The sequence below is a fragment of the Eucyclogobius newberryi genome, unplaced genomic scaffold, assembly GCF_026437365.1.
Source record: "Eucyclogobius newberryi isolate DKJ021-1_F unplaced genomic scaffold, fEucNew1.0.hap1 SCAF_18, whole genome shotgun sequence".
In the NCBI taxonomy this organism is placed as follows: domain Eukaryota; kingdom Metazoa; phylum Chordata; class Actinopteri; order Gobiiformes; family Gobiidae; genus Eucyclogobius; species Eucyclogobius newberryi.
This window is the reverse complement of record NW_027315812.1, coordinates 9,010,786-9,037,257: the sequence shown is the minus strand read 5'-3', so window position 1 is coordinate 9,037,257 and position 26,472 is coordinate 9,010,786. Positions and strand designations below refer to the sequence as shown.

At 42.0% G+C, this 26,472-nt stretch overlaps 3 protein-coding genes across 4 annotated transcripts in view; all 3 read right to left on the bottom strand.

The window, feature by feature from the left end:
• Positions 1–1,111: 1,111 nt before the first annotated feature.
• On the bottom strand, positions 1,112–18,972 carry ezh2 (enhancer of zeste 2 polycomb repressive complex 2 subunit). Of its 2 annotated transcripts, none has more exons than XM_072450473.1 (19): positions 18,612–18,972; positions 15,262–15,385; positions 14,197–14,325; positions 12,895–13,014; positions 12,682–12,802; positions 10,534–10,689; positions 10,344–10,449; positions 9,427–9,590; positions 9,052–9,149; positions 8,247–8,523; positions 6,709–6,872; positions 5,852–5,999; positions 5,638–5,763; positions 4,172–4,350; positions 3,131–3,226; positions 2,976–3,057; positions 2,810–2,890; positions 2,631–2,715; positions 1,112–1,651 (listed from the first exon to the last, which is right to left on the bottom strand). In XM_072450473.1, the coding sequence occupies exons 2-19, from the start codon at positions 15,376–15,378 to the stop codon at positions 1,591–1,593; spliced, it is 2,310 nt and encodes a 769-aa protein (XP_072306574.1). In that variant the 5' UTR covers positions 15,379–15,385; positions 18,612–18,972; the 3' UTR covers positions 1,112–1,590. The 2 variants fall into 2 exon arrangements, with proteins under 2 accessions (XP_072306574.1, XP_072306575.1); XM_072450474.1 differs by having other exon boundaries at positions 5,864–5,999; positions 18,612–18,971.
• The window catches only part of LOC140364375 (eukaryotic translation initiation factor 5A-1-like), a 143,776-nt gene continuing 127,911 nt past the window's right edge, over positions 10,608–26,472 (bottom strand). Inside the window, exon 6 of the mRNA XM_072450481.1 lies at positions 10,608–10,618. The gene's annotated coding sequence lies outside the window, so the exon portion shown is untranslated. The remainder of the gene's footprint in view (positions 10,619–26,472) is intronic.
• LOC140364370 (cullin-1) overlaps positions 20,600–26,472 on the bottom strand; it is a 28,364-nt gene continuing 22,491 nt past the window's right edge. Inside the window, exons 15-21 of the mRNA XM_072450469.1 lie at positions 25,802–25,920; positions 24,283–24,388; positions 23,433–23,480; positions 23,264–23,346; positions 22,977–23,082; positions 22,384–22,497; positions 20,600–21,434 (exon numbers count right to left, since the gene is read on the bottom strand). Of these exons, the coding sequence (XP_072306570.1) occupies positions 21,354–21,434; positions 22,384–22,497; positions 22,977–23,082; positions 23,264–23,346; positions 23,433–23,480; positions 24,283–24,388; positions 25,802–25,920 (657 nt within the window). The 3' untranslated portion in view covers positions 20,600–21,353. The remainder of the gene's footprint in view (positions 21,435–22,383; positions 22,498–22,976; positions 23,083–23,263; positions 23,347–23,432; positions 23,481–24,282; positions 24,389–25,801; positions 25,921–26,472) is intronic.

Genomic DNA, 26,472 nt, shown 5'->3' with positions numbered 1-26,472 from the left:
GATATAGATTAAAATAAAAGTGCAGTCTTCATGGAAATTAGTTTTTTGGCAGGAATGTGGCAAAACAGGGGTGATAGCAACTTTTTCGGTGTCAATAATACTTTTTGGGGTATTTTTTCTTTTGATAAGATACTCGATCCTGGTCTTTGGGTGAAGGCATTTCAAAAGTTTTTATATTTGTACGTTATAAAAAAGGCTGTCAAATCAACCAAAAGTGTTTTGACACAAAGCAATGATGACACGGCCAAAACATGTCTGCAAGTGATGCCTCGCCATGTGCAAATTATGTTAATTAGTATCAATATTTGCATAATTTATTGTTTTAGTCTATTATGAGATTATAGTATCAAGTCTCGTCACATTCTCGTGAATCACCTGCTTAAATTTGCCAACACTACTGGTAGATATTCTGTTGCAGTGTGATTCAGCAGTAATGACATGTGCAATTAAATACTTTAGGTGTGCTTTGTGATGGAGAGAGCACCGAGGACCTCTCTTCGGGTCTGAACAAATATTCAGATTTTAAGGACTTTCTCAGTGTTCTTGTGCGTCAGAAATGGAATCTTGAAAATATGGGCAATAACAGTGACACTACGGCCCAGTCTAAAGTTAAAACTCTTTACATACTGGACACAGAGGGCAAATTAGTGTGGCCAGTATCAAATCTTTGTGACCCCTTGTGAAAGTGTTGATACCGAAGTGATGAATCAGTGAAAATATTGATACTTTGGTAACACTCCCTGTTCCAAAAAGGAATAAACCACTTGTCAAATCTTAGACAATCATTTTAAGTGGTAATTTATGATGAATTGGCCCATTTTAGCCAGTATTGACATTGAAATCAACTGCAGGCAACAGTTACTAACTACTATAAATACTAGTATGTGAGGCCCGTCCAGTGGAAGCAGAAGACTCAGCAGAGGGATGCTGAAGGATCATAAATACCGTATTTTCCGGACTATATTGGCTGACTTATACTCCGGTGCGACTTATATATGTTTTTTTTCTTCTCCATTATGCATTTTTTGGGTGGTGCGACTTATAGTCTAGGAAATACGGTAGTAAAGCATCATCTGGACATGGGCTGAAGAAGAGCGTTCAAATAGAGGTGCAGTTTGTATATTCATTTATTGTAAAATCTCAAAACAAAACCAACAAAGAAAAAACATGTTTTAAGGCCGTGACCTTTTCCCATTAAAATAGATAAAATTAACAAAAAGTCAAATATTTAGTTTATTTAGAAATTTCGCACCATTAGTCACAATTTCTCAAGGCATCAAATGTTTTGCTGGTACTTTGATGACATTATTCTGCATTGAAGCTCCCCAAATTATCTTTAAATTAATTCATGGCAGCAATTTGACATTAAAAAGTTGATTGTGTGAAAAACAGCTGGTGGCGGAGGTTGGTCCCTGAAGTTTGAACTAAAAAGACTTGGTTTGGTGTTCGAGTAAAAAACGTGTTGAAAGTCCATCGGAGTTTAGCGAAATAATCCCACTTAACGATAAAAAGTACAAACAGTGGCAGTGTTTTTCCTGATTTTCTTTGAGTTTGTGGTGAGGGTAAGGCCTGCGAGTCAGAGGTAGATTTTCAGGCGATTTCCGATTCGCGCTCGATGCCGACGTACTTGAGGGCGTCGGCCTGGCTGTACCTGGGAACAGAAGAGGGAAAAGTTAGAGACCAAAAAATAATTTGTGTCAGGGTTTTTCCCGCACACAATTTCCCGGCAGATTTGCATGTTTAAACTCGGAAAATGAGCTAATTTGTTTGTTTGTTGCACATTTAGAAAAAGCCAACTTCTTTACGTAATGCAGTCAGCAATCTTTTATAAAGTCCAGAATGTTGAGTTGAAGGAAGTCTAAATATTGAGTACCGGTAGTTTATTTAAATTATTTTTTTTATTTCTTTAAACATAAAACAAGAACAAACAAGACAAGACTGAACAAATGAGTTCAAAATAAAATATAAAGACGGGGAGGCATCCAAAGGAGTATGTAGTTTATAAGAAACAAATGCTATGATTGAAAATGTTCTTGTTGAAAAGGTCACATGGTAAACTTTCAAATAAAAAGATGGTGTTTGAGTCGAGTGGGTTTTAGCTCTATCTACTGTCCGCAGACGGAATTACACAGTTTAAAAAACATTTCTAGCTCGCCTCAGACGTCCTGGTCTCAGCGCGCAGTTGTACAGATCATGATTAGACCGGAGAAACGCTCAGAACATGATTTATGGACTTTATGAACAGCAGAAACAATTCTCAGAGCCACGTCACAGATGGAGGAAGCGTCAGTTACCGAGGAGATTCAGAACGGAGTGTTTTTGACGCTCGTAGGGGAGAGGATTTTCAAACGGGATTCAACAAACTAGTGAGAATGAAGCTAAATGCTACTCTAGGCATGTTTTTGACAAGTTAGAACAGGGTTAAAAGCTCAAAACAATCAATTTAGCATAATATGTGTCTTTCATAAGTGTATTTCATAAACAGAATCTGCATGTGATGGTTTAAACAACAAAATACTGCTGTAAATTGATAGTAAATATTGATTATAACATGTATCGTTGTGGTTCTTCCCAGACCGATGAGACAGTGTGTGTGGTTAAATCAGCAGTTTGTTTTATTTAGTTCAAACCTGTAATCGAAGAACAGCTCCTCTCCGGTCTGAATCGCTCTTTTGGCGAAGATTCCTATCCGGTGATCGCCGTTGACCATCATCACTGCGAACACGCACAAAACGCAGAAAAGGAAAACGCCGTGAAAAAGACGATTTCAAACGACACATTCTGAAACGGAACGGCGCGCGACCCTCACCTTTTGCATAGCAGTTTGGGTTCACAGAATGATTTGCAAAGCGGATCTTGTTGCCTTTCCTCGTGGCGTCGACAACAAAATCTAAAAAAGGATTAAAGACGTTCAACACAGTCAGAACCGTGTACAGTTGTTTGGCGCGTTGCTGCGTTTGGCCGTGTGCGTTTACCATTGTTGAGGTTGAAGAGGAAGCTGCACATGTATTTGTCGTAGACCTTTCCTCTGCGATCGGCCTCGTCCTGAGAAATGATCTGAAAGACGGCGAGAAGGTCAAGTTTGCGCTTGTGCTTCCGGGTCTTAAGCGGGCGTCGTTCTCGCGCTCACCTCGCCACAGTATTCTGAGATGAACTCGTTTTTCTGCACCGGTTCTTTGATGAAGATTCCCCAGCCGGCCACGTCTGAAGGAGCGAGGAGCAGGTGCTGGGAACAAACACAATGTGAAGCAAAAGGAAAACACACTTTGTAAACTCTTATTCTGCTCTGCCGTCAGTAAAAACGTTATGAATTCCAGATTGAAATGTGGAAAATAATGTGATTTCAATGGAGAAACTTGAGGATTGTCATATTTTCTGGACTATAAGTGGCTTTTTTCATAGTTTGGCCGATTTCAAGTCTGGAGCGACATTATTATATCATTTTGTTTGTTATTTTCACACACACAAGAGGGCGCTCTAGGCTCTAAGCGATGCAGAAGAAGAATCTGTACTTCGTGGAGTTGTTTAGAAGTGACACAGAGGAAGAAGAATTCAGTGGATTTAGTGATTTGGGGTAAAACTGATGCTTTGGTAAACTTGTTAGCATGTTCTTTATGCTATAGTTATCTGAATAACTGTTCATATGTTACGTTAACATACCAGACACTTACCACAGTTCTGTCTGTGCCTCATGTAGCTGAAGGTGTTAGCGTTAGCATACGTACACCTATTCACCATGTTCTCTAATCTGTTATTATTTTAAACTGCATTTCAAGATTAAATGTCTGTTCTTGGTCTGGGATTTTATCAAGCACATTTCCCTCCAAAATGCGACTTATACTCCAGTGTGACTTATAGTCCGGAAACTACTGTAAACTTGATGACTGTAGTTTTGTCAAATTAAAACAGGGGAATGAAATCAGAGCCTGGTTTGAACACATTTACAAATGTTTTTTTTTTTTTTTACAATTACAATATATATGTAAGCATTTTGACAATACGTGGATTTTTAGGTTTTCCCTGACGAAAACGTACACAAACGTCCCTTACCATAGTGTTTCCACTCTGTAGATTTATTACCTCAAATTCTACATTTTGTGAATCTTTTGTAACGGAGTAGCACGTTTTCTCGTCTCCATTCGGGACTAATGCGTGTGAAAGAGGTCTTTACCTTCTTGGCGCCTCTCTGGATGGAGCAGTTCTTGCAGGACACGTTCTTGCTGTCCCAGTGCTCGGCCGCCCCGCAGGTGAGGCACAGGTCCGGGTCGCACTCGCGCACGGCCAGGTAGCACGGGCACTGCTTGGTGTTGCACTGGGCCTTGCAGCGGCAGCCCGGGAAACGGTTCTGACCTGCGGGCGGCGACAAAAGCACGTTTGAGTCGCCGTCATTCAAATGCGAGTCCTAAAAGGCCTTCGAGAAGATTAAACACGCAAGACTCACTCAACAGGACGTCTACAAAAACATTACCTGCTCTATTGTACTAATGTTGCACTTCTAACAATGTAAAATAAGGAGCGTATAATGTGATAAAGGTCACGTGCTGCAGGTCAGATAAAGAGGTGAAGGGGGTTCGGGGGGTCCTTCTACCCCCAAAAAACTTAACACAATAAGAGCTGTCATTTCCTGCAGTTCAACAATGCATTGAGGCAAAGAGTCGAGGCATTTTCAAGGACATACAATAGTGCTTCTCAAACTGCAGCAGTGGTGAGCGAGCTCTTTCAGGTCGTAAGCGTTGAATTGTGGAATTTAGAGTCAATTTAATCTACATTCATGTCATTGTTTGGGTTAGTCCTGGTTTAGCCCATAAGAGTGGAGACATTGTTTGGACCTAAAATTGTTCTCATTTAGACATGGTTTGAATCTCGTGGTAGTCGGAAGGCCAACTTTTCCCGTAGGTCAGGAGTGTCCAACCTTTTTTCACCGAGGGCCGTATTTTGAAACTTGAATGTGCTGAATTATTAAGTGAACCATTCGAAATTTTGCTTTTGACATTGTTGTTTCGATACCTTTAATAAGCCTTGGAACACTAATATTAGGTCGGTATAACATCAGGTTTCCAATTTTACAGTAAAAAAAGGACTACTTTTTGTTGCTTGGACCAACTTAGCAGGAAGACCAACAATAATTGGTCTCAGGGCCGCATTTAGACCTTGTCTCATTTTCGAGCCGGATTATTTCCCAGGTTTTCCAGGGCTCGTGGAAACTAAAAAAACACAGCTCACAGGCCTAGTTTCCCGACCGCACTGCTAATGTGTTTACCTAATTTTAATCCCCGGAGATATCGTTTCACTCAAATTAACTTTACACGGCAAAATGGAAACCGAAAGCAGTTTCTCCGTTGCCGTTCCGACTGTGGAGCGCTAAGCCAGCTCGTTTGCTAATAGCAGGGGGAGCTAAAGGACACTTCAACTCGCACCACAACTATAAAATCTCCGTTATCAGCCAAATAAAAGGGTAGAAATATGGTGGATGAAAGCTTCTAGATCGAGAATATTTTTGCATTATTGCTTCACTAATGTTGCCGTCTTTGTTATAAAAAAGGTCTGTTGACATTTGCATAGTCCAGGTAACAATTGTAATTTTTTTTAGTCACATTTAGTTGATTAATAGTCATTTAATCTGGTTTTCCCACTCACACTCGGAGCTGCACTGGCAGAACTTCTCGCAGAAGTTCTGGGCGGTGACGCAGGGGCAGGACGAGTCGCACGGCTGCCGGGGGTGGTCACACGGCTGGTAGTTGTACACGTGATTGGACGAGCCATCTGAGCAGAGGAAAAGGAAACACAGTAAAGCCTGCGCGCCGTTCACCCCTCTGGCTCTGGTTAACGTTGGGTTTAGTAAAGGGTTTACATAGTTTGAGACCTTTCTTGAGCTGGATCTTCCGGCAGTGCGTGGCCCAGAGGCGGTGCTTCCGTTTCTTTTTCCTGGGGGGCGTGTCTTCGTCCTCAGTCGGAGCGCGAGCGATTATGCTCGACTCCTTCACCCGGAACTCGTAAACCTGAGGAGTCGAGCGGAACAGAAGAGTGCAAATCAAATGTTACTTGATGATTTGTGGGCCTCGCTGTGGATTTAAAAAAAACTAAAATACGGCAAAAATTGGCAACGGCAGCAAGGCAAATATCGGATATTGGTATCGGCTCACAAATAAATTCATATCGTAGTTGTATTTTGATTTGTAGATATTCTCCATAAGCCTTCATATTTGAAACTTTATTTGGTTTCTAATGCATTTAAAAAGTAGAAATACTTGACTACTAAAATAATCTAATACATCTAGAATATAACATAACTGGTTACATGATTGTTTACATATAAGCAATATTTTAGCCCAATTGCGCTTCCGTTTCTGTTGGAAAAAGACTACTGTATTTTCTGGACTATAAGTCGCACCTTTTTTCATAGTTTTGATCGGGGTGCAACTTATATTTATACTTATACACTTCTACTCCGGAGCGACTTATGTGATATTATTTGTTATTTTCACACTTGCAACTGCATTTCATACTCTAGTGCGACTTATATATGTTTTTTTCCCTCTTTTGGCTGGTGCGACTTATACTCTGGTGTGACTTATTGTCTGGAAAATACGGTAGTTTTATGCACACACGAATGCCACATGAGCAGAGAGAATGGTGCCAACGTCTCACCCGTGCCCATTTAACACAATTCACGGCCGCACGTCGTGGTCGGTGGAACGCTGCTCTGACCTGTCGGCACGTCTTGGTGCTGATGAGGCGGGCGATGGCGCAGTAGTTGTCGTAGTACGTCCCGATGAGGACTCTGAACAGCGACGCCTCGGCGCCGGTCCAGTCCACGGCCTCGGGCTCCACCAGCTTCAGCTTCACCGGGGTCTGGCACCGCGAGTTCCCCTCTGGAGTAGACAACCAAACAAGAATACTTTGAGCGGTGTTGCCAGGCGACACAGAGGTGCAAACTGTCACCGTGTCCTTGGTCTGAGCTGCTGCTGTCGTTCTGTTGTAGTTTGTGTAGTTTAGCGGTTGCTCTCGGTCTTTACGTGAGCTGCTGCTGTCGTTGTTCTGTTGTAGTTTGTGTAGTTTAGCGGTTGCGCTCGGTCTTTACCTGAGCTGCTGCTGTCGTTGTTCTGTTGTAGTTTGTGTAGTTTAGCGGTTGCGCTCGGTCTTTAACTGAGCTGCTGCTGTCGTTGTTCTGTTGTAGTTTAACGGTTGCTCTTGGTCTTTACCTGAGCTGCTGCTGTCGTTGTTCTGTTGTAGTTTAGCGGTTGCGCTCAGTCTTTACCTGAGCTGCTGCTGTCGTTGTTCTGTTGTAGTTTGTGTAGTTTAGCGGTTGCGCTCGGTCTTTACCTGAGCTGCTGCTGTCGTTGTTCTGTTGTAGTTTGTGTAGTTTAGCGGTTGCGCTCGGTCTTTAACTGAGCTGCTGCTGTCGTTGTTCTGTTGTAGTTTAACGGTTGCTCTTGGTCTTTACCTGAGCTGCTGCTGTCGTTGTTCTGTTGTAGTTTAGCGGTTGCGCTCAGTCTTTACCTGAGCTGCTGCTGTCGTTGTTCTGTTGTAGTTTAGCGGTTGCGCTCGGTCTTTACCTGAGCTGCTGCTGTCGTTGTTCTGTTGTAGTTTGTGTAGTTTAGCGGTTGCGCTCGGTCTTTAACTGAGCTGCTGCTGTCGTTGTTCTGTTGTAGTTTAGCGGTTGCTCTTGATCTTTACCTGAGCTGCTGCTGTCGTTGTTCTGTTGTAGTTTAGCGGTTTCTCTTGGTCTTTACCTGAGCTGCTGCTGTCGTTGTTCTGTTGTAGTTTAGCGGTTGCGCTCAGTCTTTACCTGAGCTGCTGCTGTCGTTGTTCTGTTGTAGTTTAGCGGTTGCTCTCGGTCTTTACCTGAGCTGCTGCTGTCGTTGTTCTGTTGTAGTTTGTGTAGTTTAGCGGTTGCGCTCGGTCTTTAACTGAGCTGCTGCTGTCGTTGTTCTGTTGTAGTTTAGCGGTTGCTCTTGGTCTTTACCTGAGCTGCTGCTGTCGTTGTTCTGTTGTAGTTTAGCGGTTGCTCTCAGTCTTTAACTGAGCTGCTGCTGTCGTTGTTCTGTTGTAGTTTAGCGGTTGCTCTTGATCTTTACCTGAGCTGCTGCTGTCGTTGTTCTGTTGTAGTTTAGCGGTTGCTCTTGATCTTTACCTGAGCTGCTGCTGTCGTTGTTCTGTTGTAGTTTAGCGGTTGCTCTCAGTCTTTACCTGAGCTGCTGCTGTCGTTGTTCTGTTGTAGTTTAGCGGTTGCTCTCGGCCTTTACCTGAGCTGCTGCTGATGTCGTCCTTCTTGTCGTCCTCTTCGGCCTCTCGCTCTCCCTCCGTTCCTCCGCCCTCCTCCTCTCTACCGCCCAGCTCTCGCTCGTCATCGCGGCTGCCCTCGCGGTCGCTGTCCGTGTCTTTGGTTTCCGAGGAGACTGTGGGGGTGCCGGGGCGACTGTTGCTGTGAGGGCGGCCGCGGCGACGGCCCGTGCTGCGTTTGGACGGAGTCTTTACCCTCTCGCCCACGACTCCGGCGGCGTACTCCCTCACCATCCCGTCCTGCAACACAAACAAGCGCAGAGAAAATTTAAGCATGTTTGTACGACAGGCAACCATTGGAATTAATTTGATTTATTTGCGTTTTTAAAATCATTGACAATGTAAAAAACTGCAAAATCGTGAAATTAGGAGTTCGACCGGTTCTGCTCTTTGACCAATCAGACGAGAATCTACCAGCCAAACATGACCACAGCATCTTAATGTGCACATATTTATAAAGAGCAGGATCAATATTTAAATAAACTACACTTAAGATTATGCAGGTGATTCCCATTATATTTACCGTATTTTCCTAACTATAAGTCGCACTCTTTTTCATAGTTTTCGCCAGGGTGCAACTTACATACTTATACTTCAAAGCGACTTATATGCAATATTATTTGTTATTTTCACACTTGCAACAGCATTTCATCCTCTATTTCTTCTCTATTATGCATTTTTTGGCTGGTGAGACTTATAATCCGGAAAATACGGTACCCCCCCCCGGACAACGAAAAAGTGTACAATGTGAAATGAGTGAAAACAGACCTGCACCAGATACATGTAGCAGTCGATGCCGCACGGTTTAGAGTCCACCAAATTCTCCAGGTTTTTCCTTTTGTAGGTGTTTGGAGTCGCGTGAAAAGCTAAAAACAGAAAAGCAAAACGGGGTCAAAAGGATGCATTCAAATATAGGAGAAGTATCAAAAAGTTACTCAAGTAAACGTAACCGAGTTCTACCCACGTTTGGAAATGAACGACACAGAATGAACCATTTAACGTTATCTCTGGTATAAGTAAACTAGGTAAAAAGTAGATCTAGATGATTAAATAGACTTTAGTTCATCCCTCTGATTCAATAGTAACAGTGATAGAATGAGAGTATTCGCAGCAGTGTTAGTGGCATTATTATGAAGTACGTACGGTGCAGGAAGCAGTCGTATTTGAAGCAGCGCCTGCAGAACAGCGTGTGAAAGGAGTGGAGGCTCTGCTCGCGCTGGACCGATCGGGCGTTGGGGCCATCGATGTTCGGGGTGCATTCTGGGGGAAGGGTCCCGGGAACCTTCTGCTCGGTCAGCTCCTTGTACCTGCCACACAGACGACCGGGTCAGGGACGGGACGAGTACGCAACAGACACAATACTGTTACTCTAGGGTTAAAAGTGACAAATTAGGCTTTCTTAAAAGGTGGTAAGTATTAAATACACATAGACCGTCGTTATTAATTTTGTTCATTGTCTTTATATAATATTATTTCATATTAGGCCCATTTGAATTCCTCTTACAAAAAACTTGCTTCTATCCTCGTGTACAGCCTGTAGTTGTGCTGTACTGTTCTGTGAGTACCAGGCTCTTCTAATCCAGGACTAATTCACACACGGCGTATGAGCCTGACGTTGCCATGTTACGGCATCCACAGTTCTGCTCGCGGATGGTCATGTGCGTCAGAGTGACCCCATCACGTGATATGATTAAGTTCTTAGGGTGGCGGGCAAAGAGTTAAGTGTGATGCGAGTTCAAATCAGTCATGAGTCGGTTTTCAGAGCACTCGAGCCTCAATGACAAGATTAACTCAAACATGCGTGAATTAAAAGGTCGCACAAGTACATTAGACAGAATATGTCCTCTTTAACTTGTGTACTACATTCCAGGTGGCGCCATATTGAACCCAGAGTTCAGGCACAGGCCGCAGCGCAATAAATCAAAATGAGGGGTGATAAGAGTATTTATATCCTCGTTTCCAATGTAGAAAACTCAAGCTCCTTAAGAGTCGATTCCCAGGCCCAAAAGTCTGAAGAATAATCTAGAACAAGTGCGTCAGGACTCGACTCGTGCACTCACTTCTCCTTGAGCTCCTCGATCGACCCTTTGTCAGGAAACATGGAGGAAATCGCCTCGAAAATCTTGTCGGACGGAATCTTCTTGGAGACGTTGTTATTGGTCCGACCTGGTCACACACACACACAACACAACAATATAAGAACACGCTGTAAAGAACCAGCAGCAGAAGCCCCGCCTCTAAAGCGCGCACCCTCGTGGTTGGCCCTGGGCTCCTCGGGCCGCTCTTTCCCGTCATACAGGTCGCCCTCCGCCCCGTCGTCCTCTTCGTCGTCGTCCTCGTTGTCGCTGTATTGAGACAACGCCGACACCAGCTCCACAAAGATCTCGTCGTTTATGAAGCCGCACTCTGGAACGGAATGAAAAGCGGCTCAGATGTGGCACGAGGTTTGAAGATGTCCGAGAGCCAAAGGGACAACATTATTGATGCGGTCTTAGAAGTGCATGGTGTGACTTTTCTGGTGAAGAGTCTTGCACTTGCTCGTCTCCAGGAAGATCATTACATTATGGGCAAAGCAGAAACATCTTAGACCAGGACAAGTTCCAGGTGAGATCTTTGAAGAGGCGACGTCGCTCACAGTAAGACAGTAATACTTTCCTTTGCAAACAACAAAATATACAGTCGTATTACATTAAAAAAAAAGGAAAAACGCTATAGTTTAGATCTCTTTAACATGTTTGGAGATGCATGTGTTCCTTGGATTAGTTTAGCAGTTCAGACTTCTCTCAAAACGTGTTTAAAATCTGAACTTAACAGAATCCTCCATCAAAACATAAATGACAATCGTAATCGCAGTCAGAGAAGTCGCAATCAGTTATTTTCCCAAATCATTCAGCCCTCGTAATAGAACAAAGAGATGTAACAATGATAAATATGAATTTACTGTGGCCTACTTAAAGGTTGAATGGCCGATTTTTTTTGGCTCAAATCTGAGTCTTATTTCCTCGTGGCGTGGACTGCCGATTAGTCCTGCCACGTATCAATCATAAAACGCACCTACCGCTCACCTGTAGCCATGTGTGGCTCGTCCCCACATTTTGGCGTGTCTAAGCGCATTGGTCTATCGTAATATAGTTCCCTCAGTGTAGGGGACAAAATGAAGACGGAGAAAGACAGTTTGAGCTGACGCAGAAGAAGACGGAAATCTACGAGAGATGTGATGCGATCCGTTGCGCTAATAAACAAACGCACGTGTGTGTTGTATCAGTCTGCACGGGGGAGTGGCATGTGCACTTACGCCTGCGTTCTCAAATCGCCGAAAAATCGTCCATTGCGCCTTTAAGTCAGTGGCATAAAGTAGTTTCAATATTATAATTTATATTGATATTTTCTGTAGTTCTTTATAATTTGCTGACAGGCCAAAGTTATATTTGCACTAAAGACGTGTTTGGCTGTTTTATATGGAGGACCAAACATGAAATAATGGGAAATAAGCAAATAAAAGAAAGGTGAATAATAAAACATTTTTAAATTCATACATTTATACATTAATGCAATCATAATGGCCAGTGAAAGGCATAAATAAGCTTTGTTTAACATTTCCGTGTTGCTTATTACATTTTTTTATTTCCACATGTATTTTAAATTTTTTCTTTCTATTTATTACATTTATTTCTTTTACATGTATTCAAATCTACAATTATATATTTTTACATGTATTTTTACTAAATGTATTTATTTCCAAATTTATCCATGTATTTATTTTTACGAGCATTTCTTTCCACGTTTCTTTTTTAAATGCATTTATTTCTTTCACTTTTTCCACTAGCACCAGTAGGAGTTGCAGTGGCAGTATTTGTCAAACAGAAGCGGCTCCTGAACACAAACAGGAAGAAGAGGCGTCCCAAAGTCCCGTCAATCACAACAAGCCCCGCCCACTCATTTACATCTACATTTTACAAGCGAGACAGAAACAAGTGGAAAAAGAAACAGAAATAAAATAAATGCAGAATAAAGTAAATGTGGAAATGAATATGGTTAAAGATTAATTCATCCAAACAAAAAAAGTTGTCAAATTAAATATGCGCATAAATCAATACAGAAATGCAAAAACAAGCTTATTTTTGCTTTCAAATTGCCAGTATGCATGTATAAATGTGTCATTTTCTGTCCACCGTAGGTTTGACCAAAGCGTTTGCAGAATTGGCAGTCAAACCATGTCGGACACAAAGCTTCCAGAGGCAGCACAGACAGACAAAGTGACAGAAAACATCTTACTGTCACTTCTGATTGGCGGTAGTTCGTCTGTGTGAATACAATATGCAGTAGACCCAGATATCACACACAAATATGCAAAAACAGAGCGGCGAGGACATAAAAAAGGCTCCCCCCGTCTCTCACCTCGGTCCCCATGGACTTTCCCGTCGTAGTTCTTGATCAGCTCCTCGATGAAGGTCCCGTCCTGGTCCAGGATCTCGTCGCCCATGTACGGGATGTTGTGGAGCACCGTCTCGTCCTCCACCTTAAAAGGAAAAGGGAGAAACGTGCGGTGACGGCGGCGGCGGGATAAGTGGTTCCGAGTAGAGTTCGCAGGCGCGTTTTTGCGATCGTTACCATGAAGTTCTGCTGCAGCGGGGACCACGAGTACATGACGGGGACCGAGGCCACGGCGTTCAGAGTCTTCAGGGGGATCACCTGCCGCGGGAACTCCGAGAAGGCGCTGTCCACCGTGCACTGACCGCAACACAGACCAGACACGAGAGGTCATTTATATAGAAGAGAAGAAGAGAAGACTCAGAGGGAGATGGGATTTTTACAGTTTGACAATTCGTTTCATGTTTATCCTTTTACTTCCTGTGTAGTCTGTCCACATTTTACAAAATAACACACGCTCAGTTTTGACTTAAAATTCTTAATTTGCCACAAGTCTGTGCTTGTTGACTCGGATTTTTGAGTCTTAAACAATTTATAAACGCGAGTGTTCTGGGCTTCATAGAGCAATCATAATGTTAAAGGCCAATGCTGAAAATAGTCTTTTAAATGCATCATAATGTAAATGTAAAATGTAGTTTGTTCTTCGTTGCATTATATTACTCCATCTCACGTATTTAACATCCTTTTTTACATATTTATACTTGCATCTAGTAAAGTGTTGAAGCTCGTCAAAATTACACAAATGTGATTATCTGACAAATAAAAACAGCTTGATTTGCAAATATACGTCACAATGTCATGTCAGAATGAGAGATTACGAATAGTCTTGATATTTGTTTTAATGTATTAAAACTAGGGCTGTCACAGTGAACTGAACACGTTCGCATGAATCATGGTTTGACTGCGATGGAAACTGGAGATCTCGAGCTGATAAGTTTTTAAAAATCGATTGACAGCTTTAGTCCCTTCATTTTCAACATGTGACGGACGTAATGGACTTCGACAATATGTGCGTCGATACAGAGATGCATATTGAGATACTTTTAAACAACGTAAAGTCATTAGAAATGCCCGAGACCTACACTTCTGAACATACAGCCTGTCGAGTCTGAGGAGATGAACATGTGACATGATCATGGGACAGTTGTACTCTGATCTTGAGGACAGTGAACATGAAATTCTACTGCATTTTCTTATTCGACTTATTCAACACATAATTCTAGTCAACTTAAACAACGGTTTTAGGGAATATCCATGAATCGGGGCGCGTATCGTCTCGTGGACCCTGTATCAGGATATGTGCTGTATCGCGAGGTACTAGGCAATACCCAGCCCTGGGGTACAATGTCCAATTTGGAACGTCCTGAACACACAACTGCCTCAAAAACCAAAGCAAAACACATTTGAAAAAACCAGACGCACAGGTTTGATTGCAGAATGAAAGCATTCTTTGTGCACACGAGCAGCGTCCTTGAGCCGTACCTCTCTGGTTCCACGAAGCGAGCTCACGGACGTCATGATGTGAACCGGCTGAATGCGCCTCGTCTTCCACTCCTCGTTCAGAAGCTCAGTCCGCCCGCTTATCCTCACACGGTTTGAGCTGAACATGCTCTGAAAACAGCACAGCGTAAGAGGGGGAAAAGGAACGTCAAGGTGAAACGCGTGAGCTCGATTCTACAGCAGGAGTCGTGAAAAACGTATTACTTATTATTCGTGTTTGTAGTTTATTGGGTCAATTGGCTCAATTTTTAGAGTAAATAATTAAGAAGTAATATAAAGGGTGTAACGACGCATGGAAACACATTTCACCAAACTGCTGTTAAGACGTGGAAACCCGTGTCTAAAGGAGCTCACGTGGAACAAATGTGAAATATCTATAAAATGAACATCACTTTTTCTTATTTTTACTTTTAATGAGCCCTTCCTGGGGCGTTTTCCTCGGCTGTGTGTTTTATTACAATCAGACCCCAAATTCACAGAAATGAGTCTGATGAGAAAGTGAATCTAGATGTGGCAAAACGCAAAGACACACATGGAGCGCGGACATGTGATATAAAGCAATCTGAAGCATTAAAATGAAACTTTCATGGCCAGACTCGTATGTCAAAAGCAAACATGTGCATCACTACCATAGACCATATTTGTGTAAATATCTTATGTTACAAGGTAACGCCCACTTGAGAAGTACGAGCTCAGGAGCAGATGATCCAGATGTGAAGACACAGACACAGGTGAATCAGCTCACACAGAGTGATCAAGGACAGAGGGGACAGAAGGGACAGCTCTGATGTGTTTGTTTGTTAAACATCAAAACACTGTGTTTTATTACAATTCTACTCATATTCACTGAAAAATGTGTCTAATTAGTCCCGCCGCGAGACCCCCGGTTCAAAAGACAAATCACTACAGTGTTTGTGTGTAAATATCTTATGTTACAACGTGGGGACCTGCGGTTTATTGTCAGGTGCGGCCCGTATATGGACATTTTTTCTTCATAAATATCGTGGGCTTTTGCGCAGGAGCTGTATTGCCCGAAAAGTACGGTACCTTGATCTCGCCCGCTCGTCTGGAGTGTTTGAGCTGCCGCAGTCGCGTGTATTCAGACTTCACTCTGCGTTTCCAGCACGCCGGGCCCTTCTCCGACCGTTTCCCCGTCAGAACCATGGTCCGGCTGCAGCACAGGGACAGGACCAGAGTCAGAAAACACTGTCATTATGCAGTGGCAACATCTGCCTTGGGACAGCATGTCAGTGATGTGGCAGAGAATAACGCAAAGGGAAAGGTGCTTGTACTACAGTTAAAGACGGGATATACTCCTCGCTGTGATAATAACTACGTAACAACCATAAATACAAAGAATCCCTTCAAAGCCTTTTCTCGATGTACAATGTTACAGGCAGAACTAACTTAATCTGCTCCTAAACCGTTTTTTATTTCATTTAATCCACTCACGTGGGTAGATTTATAATATAGGACATTGTAGGTGCTACTTTAAAAGGACTGATCTTTGAAGTTACAGATACCAGAGTTAAACAAGAATGAAGATTGTGGCGGCTGAGGCGACATCGCAGCCAGAGATGACGCTCCAGTGAAATACTTTTGTGTTTCAGCGTCCAGAAAAAAGACCAAAAACAACAAAACAGAACAAACCCTGCACTGGTAAAAAAATAAAAAATAAAAAAAAAAAGATGATAAATGACTTGTGGCCGTGTGTAAAGCAAATACACCAAAGCCACCGTCTCCGTCTGGTTTTGCACAGAGAACCACACCGGGGAAAACAAGTCTCCAATATTCAGTCAGATTTAGTTCACACACAAAAAAAATAAAAAAATAAACTCCCCTCTGTGTTCGTTTGATCTAATGTGATACAAAATGAACAAAGAAAGAGATTTAAACCTGGCTCTGTCCATTTTTCAGATTGAACTGTCCCAAATAGGTGCCATTTTGTTTTTACACAAAAAATGCCTTATTTTGATATGAAAACATGATGAAAAATGTAATAAATATGCGAGTTATGAGAGCAAACGACAAGTGTTTCACATTACTATACATTTAAGATTGTTTCCTATTCACCTGCAGCGTCTCGCCTTAAAGCACGAGCTGGAATAAATAACTGACAGAAAAAAAACACTCAAATGCTCAGTATCAGTACAAGATTTTGACATAATTGTGCAGTTTTTATTGTGTAATTCTAGCATAATGTTCCACTGCCTTTTGTAACTAAAGCGGAGATCTTTTTCTGCACCTGGACAATCTATAAACAGCTTTATCTCACGAGATCCTAATAACAATCATTAGTCATAGAAGTAAGTTACATAGTCGGTTTTCCGTGGCAAAAATCCTACAGTATTTACATCCTACAAATGCAAAGAAAACGTGCACGCGATAAAAACGATCAGTCGACGTGCGGCAAATCGTGCGACCGGTCTGGACAAAACACGTTTCACTGATCGTTTGGCTCGGACGTGTGGCACAGCTCTTAAAGTGCGTCTCTATGGCAACCGCCCGAGTCTGAAATGACCGTCTGTCGCCCTCAAGAGAACCACTGCTTTGCACAGAAATACTACTTTTCATTTACAGCCGGGTCCGTCACAATAGTAACGTTATCGACTTGAAATCATGTTAATGCAGAGATGATTAGTATTTTGAGGTTAATATTTACAGAGTACTTTTCCCCCCTAAAGTTTTAAGTTATTTTTTGTAGTAAAATAATATTTGAGCTGTAGTAACTGGACTATTTTCAACCTTAGTGAAAAGAGTAAAGTTGGCCAGGACTGTCAAATCAAGCCTAGTGTCAAGATCAAGAATGATTTTCAGGCATAAAAACATGGGTTAGAACCAAATAACCCAAGGGAGACGCAAGTTTGAGCACGGAAACAAATCTGACTACACCCAACATTTGTTATTTTGTAAAAGATAAAACTGTTGTAATGCGAGACACAAAGGCAGGTTTTTTTTTCTTCATTTAGGTCAGTTCGAGAGCAACCCTTGCTCTCGAGCAACCCTGTCTAATCTAAAGCTATATCATTTGATTTAATCCCATTGCATCCATAGATTTATATTGGACAGTGTAAGGGCATCTCTGTTTCTCCCACAGAGATGATAAAGATCCGTAGTTTATACTTAAAGTGCACGTAACAGGTTCTCATGTTTTTCTAATTATGACTTTATTTGGTGGGACAGAACCTGTGGCAAATACTTATCATAGTTTTTACATCAGTCGAGTGGCAGTCTGTGAAGACAAATGACGGTGGAAATTTACAGGAAGTAGAGCAGAGTTTTGAAACGGAACCCCTCTGATGTCATCAATAAGCGACGGGAAAACAGACAATTTACACGCAAGTGACACATTTTTCAGAAAATAAAAAAGGTGTTATATGGCATCATTGTCAAATTATAACTGTTTATAAATATGGATTTTGGCTCTTGTTTACAGTATTGTAACTAAGTTGGCCGCAATGGTTGTCGGGACGTTTACCCCCCGTGGTACAACTGAGAACACCCCCCTAAAATTTCCCGACAACCATTGCGGCCAAATTAGAACGCAACAGTCTGGTTCTAGGCAAGTTGTGGGATTACCTCTACCTCTGTCATATCTGCTGTCCGTGTCTAACCAGGAAGTAAAATTATAAACATCACCAAAATGGTCAAACTGGGGGAAAATACGCAAAACCTTTAGTAAAATCTTAAATATACCAGCAACTATGTGTACTATGTCAGTAGAATGTGCAGTCTAGCCTGTCAAATGTACTTTAACTCCTGTTATAACAACACAGTTACATAACACTGTACTTGCATGGCCATGGCAATCTTGAAAAGTGCTTCCTGAATCAATTTTGATTGATTTATTGAATGAGTTTTATTTTAAAACACAAATGTACCAGGACGTGTCAATATCCTGTTCTAAGCCTCAAACTTAAAAATGAGGCGAACTTTGAATTTTTAACCATTTTCATCCCAGTCTAGGTAGTTTATTCAAATACTAGAAAAAAAACTAAACCTTTTTCTTTCTGCATCTAATATGTCAACAAAATTAAGCAAGAAATGTATTCAATTTAAACCTGCTCCATCTATTGCCCCAAATATGTGCAATTTTGACATACTTATACTTGAAAACATGACATTAAACACGCGTAATGCATTTCTTTTTCACGTTTATGTACGTTAACTGCAGATGAGTCAAATTGATCCATCTACATTTAAACATACATTTAATTTGTTCCAATTCACTTGCAGTTTGTTTATTGAAACACTTTTGAGTCGGGGTTCACAATCTGGCACAACACCACCGCCCGGCGAGCGCTAACACAGTTTTAACAAAGAGCTCCCACGGCTAATTTTAAACCTCGAAAAACCTGATGAAAACACACAAATACACCATTGACACCTCGCCTTACCTGTTCAGAAAAGGCAGTCCTCATCCAATGCAGAGTTTAGGAGTAAGGAATTACAACAGCCAGCGGTTTAGTCTTTTGTGTCAAGGATTAGCTCCGGTTAGCTCCACGGCTAGCACCCAGTTTCCTTACGAGGAACCGGCTTTTGTCGCTAGATATCAGCACAAGCGGCACTTTTTCCAGCGTGAACCCGACGTCTTCCAAAGGCGACAGAGTTGAGGCATGAAATCCGAACGTTTTAGTCTCTGCCAGATGTAAACAGAGTGGTAAATTTGATCTTTTTCGGCTCAAAGGTTCAAAAACTGCTATCCAGCGCCGCGTTCGCCGCCCACTACGGCAGCGGCACATTCAAGAGGCGCGAAACGTACGGACCAATCACGTGCGTCGGTTTAGATTTGGGCGGCGCTGATTCGACAAGTTTCTCGCAGTATTGACCAATGGGAAGGCGAGAAACGCATGGGGCCCAGCAACGGGGACATGTGGACGGCTTCTTTGTTCTCCGAAATGTCAATAAAAACAATCAAAACAGCGAGAAATCAGTCTGTAACGCACGGGTTTGTAGTTTTGCGCGGATGTAGTCGTGCTTGGTGAGCATGTCAGTTGTCTTTTTTTTTCCTTTTAAACATTTTAACAAACTAATGTGTACGTTCATATGTAATATAAGGCTGTCTGGCATGTATGCGTGTTGCTTTCATATCATTTATTGTATATTTCTGCACAATAAACTCATGTGAAACGGGTTGGCACCTGCTGCTGTCCCGACAAATCTCGTTTACGCATGCGCCGAGGTAAAAGCGGCATTTATAGTCTTGGGTGAAATAAATGCACGATGGTAAACAATAAATAAATACATATTTCCCGGATTGGATAATATTTCATTAAAATAAAGAAGCTTTGGGTAAATAAACCTCGATAATAGCTGCAGACGGAAGAGAAGGGTCGGCGGGTTTACTAGGTCACGCCCCTCTTCTTTATGATTGGTCTAAAGATTTATAGCGCATCGCAAGTTTACAGAGTTTGCAATTTTAGCATAGTTAAAAGTGCTTAAATTGCACACAAGCTTTATTAATTAGTTGTCAAAGTGAGAAAAAAAAATTAGGACACTAATCACAAATAAAAGTACCGATAATAGATTCTCATTTGAGCATGTACCGATACTAAAATGGGCACATTAGAATTTTTTTAGAATGAGTTATATCAGAAAGTATTATTTTGTATTGAAAATATTATTCAATATTCATCTACAGGTCTGTCAACAAAAAAAGCTTTGAGATTTTCAGTTTTATGATATTGAAAACTATTGCGTATCAAAATAAAGTTGTATTTTAACAGCGCTATGATAATACAACTGCGATTGACAATTCGACTCATCCTTCAAAGCTGGGAAACGCAGGTCAATTCAGAGTATTGTCAGGAAAAAGTATGTAGACATGTTACGAAAGCAACTGACTAACAAATTCAAATTTGTGGTCGATAAGGGGCGTGGGACCGGCAAACGCTCTCGAAAATCTCGTACGAAACGTGTACGAACACAAACGTGTGGGTAAATGGTTGACTAAACTTTCCAGACGATCCCAAAACGCCCCCAGTTACGTAACTCATGTATTCGGCGTCACGTCTTTGAGCGGACAAATGCCTTCAGTCGTCGTTAGAAGCATATCGACCGCATTTCAGAGTTATTTACTCGGTATAAATAAAAGGGGCGTGATTAAACTGTCCAATAAGTCCGGGTATCAAGCAGGTAAATGCATCTAAAATGGTCACGATTGCGCAACTCTATGTATAAACGCACTGGGAAAGCATAACCAAGGATTGGGAAAGCATAACCGAGGATTGGGAAAGCAAAATAGAAGATTCAAAGTAACTTATGTACATCCAGACCAATAAATGTATTTAAAAATCCTTGATAACAAAAAACACCGACAGCATTTCAGATCTCCTTCCTCAGCGCTGTCAAACGCCGCATGTCGGACTCAAGAGAGAGCAGAGCGTTAAAGAAATCTTTACTCGTTTTTATTTTTCACACATTTAGAAAATGAACCACACTATACAAATGTCCACTGTTCAGTAATGAAACAGACCTCCTCCTGCGTGAACTTCTTAAAACAGATTTCAGCCCCTTCTTCCTGCGGTTCACTCCCTCTTTCTTTCTCACTCTCTCACCCCCTTTCTTTCTCCCCCTTTCTCTCGTTTTATCGTTGTACGGTGGCTTGCGTGGGCCAAACCAGTGACTTCCTGTGATCGCGTTTCGAATCGTTTTCGGGCCGTCACTGTCTGAGGCGCAGAAGCATGCAGAAACCTTTGGATGCGGGCCTCGCTCTGATTGGCTAAAATTCATTACATTTGCGCTATGTAGATACGGGGAATAGGGCGTTTTCCATCTTAAGAGTCTGTGGAGCCTATTTACATTTCGACAAAGGGGGAAAAGGATGAATTTTTTTTTCGTGTGTTTTTCAAAGAATTGTACAGAAGAGAGACAGGCAAAGTTTCCCCCGTTCCAGCAGCAAGGGCGGCGTTATCGTTTAGTCCTTTTTTCCTTTTCTTTTCAGTTTTTTTCTTTTTACATGGAGCGCGCCCCCTGTTGGATGGTTCCGAGTCTGCCGCTCAGAGGATTTCACACTTTTATTTACTCAGACATGAAATTTAAAAAAAAAAAAGAAAAAAAAAATGAATAAGATAAACAAATAAAAATAAAAAGGGAGGCGAGGCGGCAGGTGGGCGAAGAGGGGCGGGGCTGTGTGTCGCTCAGGCCAGGTAGCTGTAGGTGTCCTTCTCGCCGTCCACTCGCTCCAAATACTCCTTCTCGATCAGGATGTCGATGCATTTCTGTCCACAAGAGGGAGACAAACCGTTACAACGATGAAGCGGGTTTATCGCTTTCCATTCGGTGCATTTAATCTTTAAAAAAAAAAGGACCAGTCTGTAGCTTTTCTCAATGGGTTTGGAGATACGTCACCTGCTCGTCTCCATGGCGATGTTATTGCTGTGCCTGAAAAGCTCCAGTCTGGCATTAAACTCATCTATAGCTTTTATTTAAAACAAGTAACTTAGCCAGGTGTTAGAGATATAGATGAGCTAAATGCCATACTGTGGAACATTCCAGGCTTATTAACAGATTTCAAATGCATTTTACTTAATGTTTGATTAAGAATTTCTTTTATTCACCCCCAAGGGCTTATTTTCATTACAGGCATGCAACAGACGAGCAGAAGAAATAAGAATATTGTTAAAAAAAAGCTTTTTTTTTCAACAAAACTGAAAATACAAAACTACCATTAGGGATGCAGCAATTAATCGATTAATTGGTACTAGCTGACATCTTTTGATAATCATAATCGTTATCTGGATTTATTATTCAATCAGAATGACAAAAAAATAATACTTATTCGTAAATATATTCTCTTTCTAGTTCCAACTTTACTTTGTTTATAATGCATGTATAAAGTCGCACTGTACAAATAACAGAAATCTTTGACTACTAAAATAATCATTAGTTGCAAATTTTCTGTTTGTGTTTAAGTATAATATGTCGTTCTTAAGATGATTTTGCCAAAAAACAAAATGAGCCGCTGGTTTTAGGTTACCAGATCCTACAACCAAAACCCAGCTGCAATAAACCAAAAGAGCGCCTGACAATGACATCTCAGGTTGAGTCGATGATACTGCAGTTATAAAGGTTACAACTACAGAACTGCTCATCTTTCTAAAGCCACATCCCTATTGTCTGAGTGCGTGTCATGTTCTGGAACAGTCCGACACGAGCGCGTGACGTTACCTTGATGACCGGGACTCTGGGCTTGAATCGTGACGACAGCTGGTTCAAGACTTCGGCCAAAAGCTGCTGGTGCTTCAGGACCTTCCTCATCTTCATGATGCGAACGATGGCCGCCTGAAAACGCCAAGGAAACCGCGGTAAACAAATGTGCCGCTTCACGTTTTCACTCATCGATGTCGGGAGTTCATAGATATTTAAAACTCTCGATTGTCAGTTCACGTATTAGCATAAGATAACATTTGCTCAGCTTTATTTAAACAGTTCCATAACAAAGCGGCTGAACTGATCCGAAATGCTCGACTAAAATGACCTGCTGTATAAGACAGTTGACAAATGTGTTTTTAAAAAGCCTGAGACATGACATATTTCCAGTTGCAAGAGCTTATGGATGGTTTGTCGGGTGTCCGCGGCCCACACTTTGAGATCTGAATGTGAATCCAGACTGAACTCAACTAGAGATGATCGAGAGTGACTAAACCAGACTAAAAATCCTAAGAAAATGCTGCTGAAAATTGTAGTAACACAGAATTTGTTGGTGAACTTTTGCAGTTTTGTCCCAGCTTCAGTCTGTATCGTTTGCATTCGTTTCTAACCTGAATGAGCAGTTTTCTGTCCTCCTCGATGTTCTTGTGGGTCGTTTCTTGTTCCTGCTTCTGCTCCGTCTTCATTGGGACGTTAATGTTCACCCTTAGCTTCTTACTGTTACAGAAAATAATAAAAATAATGAGTGTTACAGTCTGTAGTTTGGCAAAAACACCTTCTCACTGCAACTATTCTCTCAAAAAAGGCACTTTTTTAACCATGTCTCACGTTCTCATGTTCTGGCCTGTCGTACATTTCTACTGTTATTAAACATCGTGAAAAAGTTGTGTTTCCTCACTTTTTGTATCCGAGGAACAGTTTTATGACCGTGTCTGGTTTGAAGTCCACTTCGTCTACGTTGGCGTTTTCATCCTCCAAAACCTGAAGCGGAAACAAACGAGCACAAGTCAGTGAACGAACGAAGAGAACATTCATACAGGGTCGTTCTTAGCGGGTCTTGTACTCACCAGTAACTTCGACTTTAATAAAATCTGAAGAACTTGAACCAGTATGTCCTGCAAAAGAGGTTCATGAACAATTAAAGAAAGAGTTTAGAACAAAAAAGATGAACAAATCTGATCAGAAAGACAAAAATGTTGAAGATTTCGGTTTCTTATGGTCGTGGTAAGTTCTGAGGTTGACCAGTGACTTCAGGAGGTTTAGATGAGAGTACGGGTTTGAGTTATAAATCTACCGTATTTCCTGGAGTATAAGTCACACCAGCCAAAAAATGCATAATAGAGAAAAAGAAAAAAAAACATATGCAAGTCTCACTGGAGTATGAAATGCGGTTGCAAGTGTGAAAATAACAAAAAATATCACATAGGTCGCTCCGAAGTATATAGTATAAATATAAGTATAAGTTGCACCCCGACCAAAACTATGAAAAAAGGTGCAACTTATAGTCCGGAAAATACGGTAAACAGTTTTTCTTTTGTAAATTGTGTCAAAGTCCAACATTTGTTTGATTATATTTTAAGTAGAGCCGGAACAACTAATCGCAACTAGTAAAACAATTGTTGTATTTATTTGAAGATTGTAACGGCAACATTACTAAATCAAACTGCAAAAAAATACACTTTATTTGTAAGTATTGTCTATGTAGAAAGCGGTGGTCGCTGTATTTAACCCTTTATTTGGTAAAAAATGTATAAGAGTCTCAATGAGCAACAGAAATAATCGTTTGACTCGTTGACTCCTAAATAAACAGTTAGTAGCCTAAACATTTGTGTTATTACTCAGGGAAAAAACACGTTCATAGCCGAACACGTGATGCATGTCTGTCGTGTAAACGTGTGTGAATAAAGAGTGTCTTACGGTTTTGATCTGTGTGCTGTCTGTGAGCTGCTGGACGGTGTAAGAGTCCTCCGTGTTGTACTGCAGCAGGATCGCCATCTGGAACGTGGAGGCCTGCAGCGTGTACCTGGACGCAGGACGCACACGCGCAAAACACACACGCAGCACGCAAACGCAGCACGCACAGGCAGCACGCACACGCAACACGCAAACGCAACACACATAAGCTTTCGTTTAATAAAGTGCTTTTCTAGTAAAACAGAATCCTTTTTAATCATTCAGGTTTTCCTCGTGGTCAGACTAAAGTCACTCAAACATTCATACAAGTTCAGGGTTCAGAGTTCTGTGTGTAATCTGTGAGGTCGCGTTTTTTATTCATAAAAGGAGACAAAATATGTATTTTTAAAAAATGTTTTTTTCCTATTTAATTTTTTATTTATTTTTTTAAATACAATAAAATTCAAAATAAAAAAATAAAACAAAACAATTCCCTGAGCTTAAAATTACAGACATTAGTACGGGTATCAAAAAAATACAAAAATAAATAAAGAGTCATATTTCTCCATTTCGCCAGGGCTGCCCTTTGTCACCGCTTCTGTTCATAATTTTTATGGACAGAATAGCGCAGTCAGGGGTTGGAGGGTGTCCGGTTTGGGGACCACAGGATTCCATCTCTGCTGTTTGCAGACTATGTCCTGATGGCTCCATCAAACTCGGACCTGCAGCTGCACTGGGACGGTTTGCAGCCGAGTGTGAAGCGGCTGGGATGAGAGTCCCTCCAAATCCGAGGCCATGGTTCTCGACCGGAAAAAGATGGCTTGCCCTCTTCAGGTGGGTGGGGAGTCCTTGCCCCAAGTGGAGGAGTTCAAGTATCTCGGGGTCTTGTTCACGAGTGAGGGAAGGATGGAGCGTGAGATCGACAGGCGGATCGCTGCATCGGACCGTTGTGGTAAAGAGGGAGCTGAGCCGAAAGGCAAAGCTCTCTATTTACCGGTCGGTCTACGTTCCTACCCTCACCTATGGTCATGAGCTTTGGGTAGTGACTGAAAGAACAAGATCGCGGATACAAGCGGTCGAAATGAGTTTCCTCCACGGGGGGAGCTCGGAGTAGAGCCGCTGCTCCTCCACGTCGAGAGGAGCCAGCTGAGGTGGCTCGGGCATCTGTTCTGGATGCCTCCTGGGCGCCTCCCTCGGGAGACGTTTCAGGCATCTCCCACCGGGAAGAGGCCCCAGCCTGGCCTGGGAACGCCTCGGGGTCCCCCCGGAGGAGTTAGAGGAAGTGTCTGGGGAGAAGGAAGTCTGGGAGTCCCTGCTCAGACTGCTGCCCCCGCGACCCGGCCCCGGATAAAGCGGCAGAAAATGGATGGATGGATTTCTCGCTGCGAAGTCTGAACTTGGCTCTAAAACACACGCTTTAACCGACTTAACTGTTCAAAAAGGCCCCTCACACACGAAGTACAGGAAATGAGCAATATTTATACTCTCCCGTACAATGTTTAAGCTTTATCTGTGCCGCTCTAATGGGAACAATTGCTCGCACCTGTTTTTGAAGCAGTTTGTCACAAGCTCGCCTTTGGACAGGTGATAGAGCCAGGTGAGCTTCCTGCCGCTGTGTCGACTCGCGTAGAACGCCGTGAACCGCTGATAGCTGCGCTCCAACTGTGAAAGACACACACAGGCACATCACGGTTACATCGCACACGGGCACGTCACACACATTTACATATGAGTGAGTTTGTAGACGACAGCTGGGTTTGACAGGTCAGAAAGGACTCAAAACAAACACTTTAATAGTCTTAAACTTAACGAAAAGGGCTTTTTATCTGTCCGTTTGTTCCACATTAGCTTTACTTTGTTTCCACTCCCCAGTAACGTGACCCGCTTTATGAAATATCCGCACATTCGACAGGCCTGGGATGTTAATTAATATACTGTAAAAAGGAGGATTTAAGGGACAGATTTTGAGTTAATGTCGCTGTACTTGATTAATACAGTCTTATCAATGAGAAAAACACGTTCTCAGCATCACAATTATTCAAAATGTTTCGTTTATATGCTCGTTCCACAACTTTTAGAGGCCAGAGCGGAGTTTCCCCATCGACATAATGCACACAGCCGTCTCATTTTGATCCTGGGGCATGACGAGCTTGACTTTATTACGTTGAAAACTTTGAGGAAGAGTTGAGGAAGGCATAAGAAGCTGTAGACTCA

What these genes read in the sequence shown, in the direction of transcription:
- ezh2 (XM_072450473.1), bottom strand. Translation starts at nt 15,378, where the DNA reads ATGGTTCTGACGGGGAAACGGTCGGAGAAGGGCCCGGCGTGCTGGAAA. An exon ending in CGACATCAGCAGCAGCTCAG is followed by an intron (nt 6,873 to 8,246) that starts GTAAAGGCCGAG and finishes TGTCTACTCCAG; the next exon opens with AGGGGAACTCGCGGTGCCAG. An exon ending in CAAGAAAGGTCTCAAACTAT is followed by an intron (nt 5,764 to 5,851) that starts GTAAACCCTTTA and finishes TCCTCTGCTCAG; the next exon opens with ATGGCTCGTCCAATCACGTG.